General features: G+C 41.4%; 1 protein-coding gene and 1 pseudogene across 2 annotated transcripts in view; one reads left to right on the top strand and one right to left on the bottom strand.

Moving 5' to 3' along the window:
- The first annotated feature begins 435 nt into the window (after positions 1-435).
- On the top strand, positions 436-3331 carry LOC118838768 (annotated as a pseudogene).
- A 4965-nt stretch (positions 3332-8296) lies between these two features.
- The window catches only part of SLC14A1 (solute carrier family 14 member 1 (Kidd blood group)), a 97428-nt gene continuing 94279 nt past the window's right edge, over positions 8297-11445 (bottom strand). For both annotated transcript variants that reach the window (XM_036734136.1, XM_036734894.1), the window contains exon 9: positions 8297-8572. In XM_036734136.1, the coding sequence (XP_036590031.1) occupies positions 8321-8572 (252 nt within the window). In that variant the 3' untranslated portion in view covers positions 8297-8320. The remainder of the gene's footprint in view (positions 8573-11445) is intronic.

Below are 11445 nucleotides of genomic sequence, written 5' to 3'. Positions count from 1 at the left end.
AGTAGCTTCATCTATAGCACCTGCAGGAGCAGTGGCAAGGCTATTCCTCCATAGGGATTGCTTCCCAGGATGATGGCTGTGCTGCTCTTCCAAAGTCTCTTTGGTTCAGCTTCTTGGACTCTTTCCATCAGGGCCTGAGGGGTAGTAGTGATCAAGGTGGTGGTGGTGATGTGACTTGCCTGGTGCACACTATTTCCTGTTGCCTCCAGGATAGTTTGCTGGTACCCTTGAGGACAGAAGATGATTTTCACTTTTATCTTTGTGCTCCCTAACACATATGAGTGTGTTGTAATTTTGTAGATGTTCTTAAAAAGTTGTTGGAATAAAAAATTTAGCCCTTGCAGTTAACCTGATGTTAAGCTTTTATGAACTTTGGTAGGTTGGTTTTTGAAGAAGGTACCCTATAAGGATAGTCTATCACTAAGCCATCTTTCAATGTCCTACGCAAGTAAGAATATAAGCTAGTAGTTCTGCAACAGCTCAGTCTCAGAGGAGTAACACAAAGTCACCTCCATTTCCCTAGCGATCCATCCCTGTCCCCCCTCCTGCTTCCAGTCACCACCAAGAACAACAAGAAGAAGCTGTTCCTGGGAATGCCATATCCTTTGGCTATATGCCGGGTCTGGGCCTCTGATTTCACTACCTTATCAGATACTGGGCCTGCTTGGGATGCCAGTGACCCAGTGGATGATCTGCATGCTCCACCAAGGAAGATGACTGTAGGAGACCAGATGAAGAAAAACCAGGCTGCAGATAATGATGATGAAGATCTGAATGACCTGAACTATGATGAGTTTATGGTTATGATTATATTGGTTATGCTGGAACTCTTTTTCTCAAGCGATCCTTATGAAAAAGATAATGAAAAAGCAGATGCTATTTATGCAGCATTGGACAAAAGGATGGATGAAAGAAGAAAAGAAAGAAGTGAACAGAGGGACAAAAAAGAAATTGAAAAATACCACATGGAATGTCCTTATGCTCTCAGATCTGAAAAGAAAGTTGGCAGAAGTTACAGAAGAAGAGTGGCTAAGTATTCCTGAAGTTGATGACACTAGAAGCAAATGCCAGCAAAATCCATGATTTGAGAAACTTACCCCTGTTCCTGACAGTGTCTTTGTGAAACATTTACAGGCTGGAGAGAGCCACACTGCAGTGATTTCCTGTCAAACCCACTTTGGAGATCTTAATACACCCTACCCAGAAGGATTAAATATTCCATATCCAAATGGAATTACCTATGGGCTGACACATGGAACAGGTAAATTGGACATGAGGAAAACTGGCCAAGCCAGGAGCACCTAGATGGATATGTGATTGAGCCAGGTGTCTGATTTGGTGAGTTGGCAGACTGTGCTAGATCCCAAGGGTTATCTCACAGATTGAAATTCTATGATTTCCCCACATGAAGGCGATATCAATGATATTTTAAAAAGACCATTTACTTCTAAAGTCTGAGAGAGAGACATATCCTCATCATTCTCCGGCATGGATTGCTTCAGCAATCCATGGAAGAAGTCACCAGGAAACTATAAGTAGCTCGAAACCTCATAACGAAAGGAACAGAAATGTGTCCCAAGGGTGAAGACGTGTGGCTAGAAGCAGTCCATCTACAGTCTGGTGATACAGCCAAGGCCATGGTTGCTCCAGCTATTCATCACTTCCCAGATTTATATCAGAGCAGCAGAGCTGGAAACAGACGTCCGAGCAAAGAAGTGTGTTCTCAGGAAAGCTCTTGAACATGTTCCAAGCCCTGTTCTCTTGTGGAAGGCAGCTGTGGAGTTGAAGAACAGGAAGATGCTAGAATAATGCTAAGCCAAGCTGTGGAATGCTACCCCATTGTGTGGAGCTTTGGCCTGCTTTGGGGAGGATGGGGACCTATGAGAATGCCTTTGAGGTCTTAAACAAAGTATGTGAGAACATTCACACAGATCGGCACATCTGGTTTATGACAGCAAAACTAGAGGAAGACAATGGAAATACTCAGATGGTGGAGAAAATCATTGACAGAGCCACCCCATCACTTAGAGCAAATGGCACAGAAATCGGCAAAGCAGTTGATCCAGGATATTGAGGAGTGGATAAAGCTGGCAGTGTGGCCTCCTGCCAGGCTATGTGTGCAGACATTGGAATTGGGATTGAGGAAGAAGATAGAAAACATACCCGGTTGGATGATGCAGCTAGTTGTGTTGCCCACAATGCACTGGAGTAGGCGCAAGTCATTTTTGCCTATGCCCTGCAAGTTTTCCCTAGCAAGAAGAGAGTGTGATTATGAGCTGCTTCCTTTGAGAAGACTAATGAGACCAGGGAATCCCTCAAAGCACTCCTACAGAGAGCAGTGGCCCACTACCTGAAGGATGAGGTGTTCTGGCTCACGGGTGCCAAGTCCAAGTGGTTGGTAGAAGATGTGCCTGCCTTGAGAAGCATCATAGCCTTGGTTTTCCAGGCCAGCCCCATCAGTGAAGGGATCTGGTTGGTTGCTGTGAAAGTTGAGTCACAGAACAATGAACACAAGTAGGCAAGGAGGTTGCTGGTCAAGGTTTGGAAGCAGCGCTGCCACTACAAGGGTGTTCATGAAATCTGTGAAGCTTGAATGGGTGCTGGGGAGCATTGAAGAAGTCTTGAAGCACTGTGAAGATTTCCCCAAACTGTGGATGGTGCAAGGGCAGATTGTGGAGCAGCAGGAGCTGACTGAAAAAGTCTAGGAAACCTTTAACCAGGGGTTGAAGAAGTGCCCCACTCCACACCCCTATGGCTTTTATTTCCAAGGCTAGAGGAGAAGGTTGGACAGCTAACCACAGCAAGAGCCATTTTAGAGAAATCTCGTTTGAAGACTCCAAAAAACCGTGATTTGTGGTGAGAATCTGTGAGATTAAAATACCAAGCTGGACTGAAGAACATCACCAATACACTCATGGAAGAGGAAGTGCAGGAATGTCCCAGCTCAGGCATCCTCTGGTCGGAAGCAGTTTTCCTTGAGGCAAGATCCCAGAGTATAGATGTTCTGAAGAAGTGCGAATATAACCCCCATGTCCTGTTAGCTGCAGCTAAACTGTTCTGGAGTGTACTGAAGGTCACCAAGGCTAGGGAATGGCTCCACCAAACAGTAAAGATTGACTCAGACCTGGGGGATACCTGGGCTTTTTTCTACAAATTTGAATTACAACATGGTAGAGAGGAGCAGCAGGAAGAGATCAGGAAGCGCTGTGACAATGTGGAGTCCCGCCTTGGGGAACTGTGATGTGAAGTGTCCAAGGACATTGAGAATGGGCAGAAAAAGATTGGGGAGATCCTTGTGCTTGTAGCAGCCAAGATAAAAAACATCTTCTAGCTGGTGCTCTACCCATTCTTGTCCCAATCCCTGGAGTAGCAGCAATGTTGTTTTGCTATCTAAGATGCAGAAGGAGGGAGGTAAAGGAAGGCCTCCCAGTAGCTGTGCTGCAGATGGTTTTCAAATGAATTTGCATGCCACAAGGAATGAATTTTGAGACACTAAGACTTTGAGTGCTGATGTGCTGGGAAAGCAATCTCTTTAAGAGGGCTGGCTTGTTTTTTAATTTTAATTAAATCTTAAAAAAAAAGAGTGTAGGCTATAGATGAGTCACTGATTTACATCTGTAAAGAGTTTCCATACTGGAAGTTCCCTACAATAGTGAAATCACTGTTCCAGATCCCTCAGTTCAACATGTGTGTGTGTGTGTGTGTGTGTGTGTATGCATGCATGCATGTATACACCTACTTGAACACATTCATAGTAGTAGTCAAGGATCTATGATTTGATCAATGTGGGAATCCTCTTGACCTATCCAGAGCACAATCAATTGGTCACCCATACTTTCCAGTCTGCTTCATCTAGCTAGACCCCTGTGATTTTCATGGAACACAAGAAACGTGATGAGGGTTGAAAATAATCTTTCCATTATAGCTTCACTCAGCCCCTTTTCAGTTTGTTAAATGAAGACCTGGGAAATGACTTGCTTTGACTGGGGCTATAATAGAGACAGAAAATTCCTTGCTCAGAAAAGAATTAAACAAAGAGTCAGAGAAGAAGAGCTGGTTCCAAAGAAAGACTTAAAATATACAAGGGCTTTCCCTAGGTAGCTAGCTCATCTGAAAAGGACAGCCTAGGGCTAAGGGTTTTTCCAGAGCAAACTCCCTATAGCCAAGAATGTTTTAGTAGAGACTGACAGATAGAAGCCAAGAACATTAGAGGTACCCAATGGCAGAAGTGCAGAACAATGGAGACCATCTACCAGAGAGCAGTGTGGTGGAGAAAGTTGTTGTTGCTGCTGCTAAGTTGAATTGCGGTTGTGTCTTACTCTTTATGACCTAATTTTGAAGTTTTCTTGGTGGAGATACTGAAGTGCTTTGCCGTTTCCTTCTCCAGCTCATCTTACAGATGAGGAAACTGAGGCAAAGTTAAGTAACTTGCCCTGGGCCACACAGCTAGTGTCTGAGACCATATTTGAACTCAGGAAGATTCATCTCCAAGACTTCAGGTCCAGCACTCTAACAACTGTGCCACCCAGCTGCCCCAGGCTATGGAGGAAACAGGGCATAAAAGGATTCAGGCTCTATAGAGAAAGCAGCTTGTTCAGTGACTTCACCAGAGGATATTGGAAGCTCTGTAATGTCCTCTGAGTGTGTGTCCTGGCCACATGTGTGTCCTGCCATGTATGTTGCCTTGATCACAAGGGCTCCATGAGTGTTCATTCCACCTTAATGGTCTGTCTTGGGACATATGGGGGAAACTTTTTTTTTTGTCAATCGTCTTACCATACCGTTTGACTTGAATGATTATGTCCTCAGGTTTCCTGGTAAAAGAAACACACTAGTGTGGGCTCATGAATTATAGTTTTATTGGAAAGCTGACCAGCACCCACAATGTGCTTCAAAAATGGACTAGTGTGAAGATGGGCATCATGTACAAAAGGGAGCCTTGGGTGCTGTACTGAGTCTTAGAGAGGTGCCTGAAGGTCTTAGAAGTTAAGTGATTTGGTCACAAGAATAGCATTAGAAGCAGAATTTGAACCAGCCTTCCGATCCTGTTCCCTAGCCATTATACCCCACTATCTTGCGGAATCTTTCTCCTTCTCCAACTCCTCTCACAAAGTAAGTAGCTGGTTTTGTGCCTCTTTAATGCATTTATCATGTAATGTTATGTATTATAGTTATTCAGTTTTTGTGTCTTATCTCCCTTGCTACAGAAAGTACTTAGTTAATACTTTTGGTTGAATGATTTGTCCTCTCTCTCTCTCTCTCTCTCTCTCTCTCTCTGTGTCTCTCTCTCTCAAACAAGCACCTGTGACTGAATTGTGATTATATTTATTTGTTGATATAAACTCACATAGAAACATAATACAAATGATAGAAGAAAACCCACACACAAGTGCTCTTCATTGGAATAAAGATAAAAATACATACATGTTGTTAGAATAATACTCATTATACAACAGGAAACAAGAAATTAACACCATTTTAGCTTGTCCTATTCACAGTGCTTTCAAATGAGTGTATTTACAATTGTGTGAAATGACTTCATGAAAAGCTGCTTTATTCAGAACAGAAACTTACCCATCACCGATCCACTCTGAGCATGAGCCACACGCCGATCATCTCCACTGTTGCTCGTTCACTCATAATTGGAACATAGATTTCAGAACCTGTGCAACATTTTGTTACCTTTGTTATTTGTCTGTTGTTATTGCCGTTGTTCTTCCTGATCTCTAAAGTTCTCATTTCACAAATTCTCTGACAGAATAGATGTCAATTATGTCTTTTTTTCCATAGGAATGTATACATATTTATAATGACTTACTAGAAGGCAGGGTCTTTTGTTCTTTTCTTTGTATGCCTTTCACCTAGAACACAGCAGGCACATAACAATTGCTTGTTGAACTGAACTGCAATTGCAAACTAAAAAAAATCAAAAAGCTTTGATCACTAGGGCCTTCAATGTGAGAAAAACTGGTGTATTTTCCTAAGAGGAAAAATAGCTACAATCGACGATCTCCTTGAACCATTGAATAGAAGGTAAGTTTCTTGAGAGCAGAGACTGCCTTAGTATCCCTATCTCCTAGCATACTGCCTGGCACATAGTAGATGCTTAATGATGCTGGCTGATTACTTCTTGGGTACCAGTCCTTCACTTCAGTGAGTTTAAATAGAGACTTTGCATTGGAAACTGTAAGTAAAAAGCAATACTTTCTAAAACTTCCAAAATGACAGATTAGTATTTTAGCAAAAATGTCATTCCATTTTGAGCATGTTTTTTGGTGGCATGCATAGACTGGGTTATAACGACCAACAAGGTTAAAAGCACCACCACATTTCCTTGCAATATCTTCTAGGCCAGGCGTGGGGAACCTGTGGCTTCAAGGCCATACACGGCCCTCTAGATCCTGAAGTGCAGCCCTTTGACTAAATCCAAACTTCACAGAACAGATCCCCTTAAGAAAAGGATTTGTTATGTAAAACTTGGACTCAGTCGAAAGACTGCACCCAAGGACCTAGAAGGCCACATGTGGCCTCAAGGCTGTAGGTTCCCCAACCATGTACTAGGCTGTAACCAAACCCCGGTCACTGAGCCAAGTGAGGATGTAACCTCCCCTCCCTGCAATTCCTTCTGAAGTGATAAGAGCTAGACTAAGCAGTGGTCTAGTGTCTGCCATTGTTCTAGTGTTTTTTGGCAAAGCAGTGTTATACTTTGTGTCTTCCAGCTGCTACCTGAGACCTTCTTCTTGTGTTGAAAAAGTGGCAGTATCCTGAAGGAAGAGGATAAATCTATTGTATTATTGTATTAAGTATTCCTGCATTCCCTGTCCCTGGCTACCTGAGTTGTCAGTCAGTATCAAGCCAGCCAGCAAAAATATAATTAACCAATTTAAATGGCCACTGGACGGCTTGATGCTGGTAGACAACTCAGTCAACCAGTCACACTGATTAAAAGAGGCAAAGGGATCATGCTCTGCAACTATTCAGGGGATCCTTAGTAAAATATTCTAGCACATAGACCTGAATGTCATAGAAGTCATTATCCATATTCTTTTGGTAGTTTAAACTCCTTTGGTTTCTGAAAGCACAATTATGTCATTCCACATAAATTAATGAGATAAAGTTTTTAGTATAAAAGTTATTGCATTAATTTAATAGATTATTAATTCAACAAGTAATATCAATAAGTAATTATTATACCCAACGGAAAAAGTCCTAGGCTTTGAAAATACGCAGCAACAAAAAAGTCAGATCTGAAAAATGTGACCGTAAAATGTCAAAAGATTAATAACCAATTTCCTTTTACTCATATTCATGGAGTATTCAAAATAATTATTATTAATTTAAAATAAATTGGCTCTGCCAAGTATTTCAAAGGCTAGTGCAATCAATGTGTAACTTTTCTGTAAATTTAATGAGATGGTGAAGCTGGGAAGAGAAGTTCATTCATTTTATTCTTTTCAAAATAACTGTTCTCAGGAGAAGGCGTTTTTGAAGTCATTGCCAGACCTCAACAAGAGTGACAATGCAGGACAGATATTAATCATATCCTGTCTCCCTTCTCCTCTGCTGTCAGTCCTGAGGGGGAAAACAACCCAATCCAAGGCCAAGGAGGCCCGTAACTAAAAACAGCCACGGACAGAAACTTGACCTCACTTTTTATAATTATGTGGAGACTCCTTTAGCTGCAGTGACTATTCAATTGGCCATCCTCACAATGTTAGACTTCATAGAGTAGCCAGCACTGAATGTTTGAAGCACGTTCCTTTCTATTTGACATGACTTTTGGGCCAGATGCTGCTTTGGCCTCTATTGACTAAAGTCCAGTTAGGCATAGCACTTAATATTTAATACTGTTAATATCTTTTATGCATCTGTTAATTACAACCATCCTGTCACACATAGGAGAGAGCAATGGCACAGCAGCCTCTGTACTCACTTCCTCTTCTCTTTTAGTGAGTGTGGGGGGGGGGGGAGCTTTTAAAGCCTGCGACCTGTACATTCTTTTATTCTCCAACTCTCCTCCAAATCAAGTATTTACAAATCCATCGCCCCCTTGCCCCCTGTCGGAGTATATGTCTACTGGATTTTGAGCTGAAAGGGAAAATAGAGGTCATGTATTCCAACCTTCTAATTTTACAGATGAAGAAACCGAGGTGCAGAGAGATGTGGGGACTTACTTAGATGAACTTAAATCAAAGGCATCTTATAGACCTCTAACAGAAAGCAACAAGCAAGTGAAAAGGATGAATTTTTTTTTGTTAAGAACAAAGAGCGGTAAATTGCTATGTGATTAGTTTGAAAGATTCCACTACAGTAGAAGATATTAATTCACAGATAGTTCAAGTTGATGGTGTCGTCTGGGTTTAAAATCAGATGAGTCGGCTTTGACTTGGTCTTTCCATCCCAAAGGGCTTTCTGCTAACTTTTTCCTTGCTGTCAGGTAGAAGATGCGGTTCTCTTCACTGTAAGTCACTTTGTTGAGCGGCAGCTTGTAGATTGACTGATTTTTCGTTGTCACTAGGAGGAAGACAAGCGTGGCCAAGCAGAAGGGCCAGGTACATGGTGACAACCCAAACTGGAAAACAAGGAACAGGAAACAGAGGTGACTTGAGTCCTCCTGGAATGCTGAGGTTGGATCAGAACTTGAGAGCTGGAAGGCTCCTCAGGGTCCATCCTGTCTAACCCCCTCACATTACCCGTAAATAAATCAAGGTTCCCTATGGCCTCTGGGATAAAACATAAACTCATTTGTTTAGCATTTAAAACCCCTCACGATCTAGCTCTAGCCTAGCTCTCTAGATTTATTGTGCATTGATACTTTTCAGAAATTGTACTTTGCAGCCAAGCTGGCCTTCTTGCTGTTCTCCCCACACAACATTCTGTCTCCCAGGCCTCTCCTGGGTTAGTGGGGGATCTTGGCACAGAAGGGCATGCATACTTGGAATTCATTCTTTCTTTACTTTACTTTCTCACCCTTAGGATCCTGAGCTTCCATCGAAACTGAATTCAAGTTCCCACTCCTATAGGTTTTGTTGTTTAATTTATTAGTTGTATCTGACTCTCTGTGGTCCCATTTTGGTGTTTTCTTGGCAAAGATACTGCAATAGTTTGCCATTTTCTTCTCCAGCTCACTTTACAGATAAGGAAACTGAGACAAACAGGGTTAAGTGACTTTCCCAGGGTCCCACAGCTACTAAGTGTTTGAGGTCAAATTTGAACTCAGGACGATGATCACCCAAGCTGAGGGCTCTATGCACTATGGCACCCCTAGCTGGCCCTAAACTCTTACAGGAGGCCTTTTCTAATCCCTATTTGTTAGTATCCTTCTCCTCTTACTTCCCTCAGCAAATATTACTTTGCATTAACTTTATATCTATTTTGTAATTAAGAAGCATCGTGGCCTAATATTTAGAGAGCTGGTCTTGGAGTCAGAAAGACACAGGTTCAAATCCTACCTCCCACCCAAATTGTGTGTGTGACCCTGGGCAAGTCACTTAACCTCCCAATACTCCTGACAGCTATCAAAGATTCTAAGTTGGAGAGCAGGTAGCAATCTACTTTCCTAGTGAGGGATTCCTTATGCCAATGAAATGACAGATCTTCAAAAAATTATATTTATCATAACCGGACCCCTTTCCTATCTTTCCAATTTTCTTATGCCTTAGTCCTCTCTATCAACTCTATATCCTGTGACGCTGGCCTTCATCATGTTCCTCAAACAAAAAACTGCATCTCCCTATTGTGTGCATCTTCAATGGCTCTCCTCCGTGTCTGGAGCTCTTTCTCCTCAGCTCTGCCTCCTGGATTCCCTGGTTTTCTCCAAGTCTTGGCTAAAATCCCACCTTCTGCAAGAAACCTGTCCTGTTCCCCCTTAATCTTAGTGCCTTCCCACTTAGTTTACTCTCCATTTATCCTGTATGTGTATATGAGTTTGTGTACGTACACTCACACCCACCCATTTATATGTACACATAATAAATTGAGAGTATTTACACACAAATATACACATATACATAGGATAAATGGAGAGTGTACACACAAATACACATATACATACACAGGATAAATGGAGAGTGTACACACAAATACACATATACATACACAGGATAAATGGAGAGTGTACACACAAATACACATATACATACACAAGATAAATGGAGAGTGCTAACACATATATACACATATACATACACAGGATAAATGGAGAGTGTACACACAAATACACATATACATACACAGGATAAATCGAGAGTCTATACACATACATATATACACATATACGTACATAGGATAAATTGAGAGTGTACATACAAATACACATATACATACACAGGATAAATTGAGAGTCTATACATACTTATGCACATATACATATACATGATAAATTGAGGGTGTATACACATACATATATACATACACAGGATAAATGGAGAGGGTATATATATATATACATATACATATACAGGGTAAATTAAGAGTATATGTGTGTGTGTATATATGTGTACACACATATATATATTTATGTACATACATACATACACATAGATCCATACACACACGTATAAAAATTTGTACATGGTAGTTTGCATATTCTCTCTCCCTTGTTAGGCCAAGAACTCGTTGAGAACAGAGGCTTTGTCTTTGTATTCCCAATGTTTAGCACAGTGCCTGGCACACAGTAGGCTCTTAATAAATGCTTGTTGGTTGACTGACATATTGTTTTTGTCCAGTAGAATGTAAGTAAAGTCCTTGGGGTCAGGAGCTCTTTTTTTTTTCATTTGTGGTTCTCTACTACCTGGCACTCTAGTTGCTGACACACAATAGATATTTCATTTTTTTAAAAAATAATTATAGTACACAATGTTCATTAAGTGCCTCAGGGAGCTGTAAATGAGAGTGATCAAGGTCCAGAGAGGGAGTTTGTTATGGAAGTGGTGGGATCAGGAAAGGATGAGGAGGAATGCAGCTGAAAAAAGGCAGGGCATACCAGACCTGGGCAACCATATGTTCAGATATAGAATTGGTTTTGCTAAAAGCACTCTGCTTATTTAACAAGTAAGCCAGACTGGTGCTTACTAAATATTTATTGATCAACTGACTGATATAAAATGAGAAGTGATTTTTTTAAAAAGGAGGCACTAATTTGCGGGGTTTGGATGAATGATTTTTTTTTTCATTTTGCCCTCATCCCCCAAGTCCCAGAGATGACTGTCTTGGTGTGTCCAAACTGAAATACATGTAGATTAGCTCCTGAGAACTCACATTTTGCCTCTCTGACTAGGAGGTGGATTTGTGGAATCTAACAGACAACCTGAAAAACAGCATACGTCACCAGCTTTATACCACGTGACTTGTATTTTCAACAGAGTAGACCAAAGTTTACTATGATGCTGGACAAAATCAAACTCCTTTGGATTTGATACAAACCAGTCTAGAGAAGTTCCAGAG

Source organism: Trichosurus vulpecula, chromosome 1 (genome assembly GCF_011100635.1).
Source record: "Trichosurus vulpecula isolate mTriVul1 chromosome 1, mTriVul1.pri, whole genome shotgun sequence".
In the NCBI taxonomy this organism is placed as follows: domain Eukaryota; kingdom Metazoa; phylum Chordata; class Mammalia; order Diprotodontia; family Phalangeridae; genus Trichosurus; species Trichosurus vulpecula.
The sequence above is the reverse complement of the archived record's forward strand: the minus strand, read 5'-3'. Positions and strand labels throughout refer to the sequence as shown.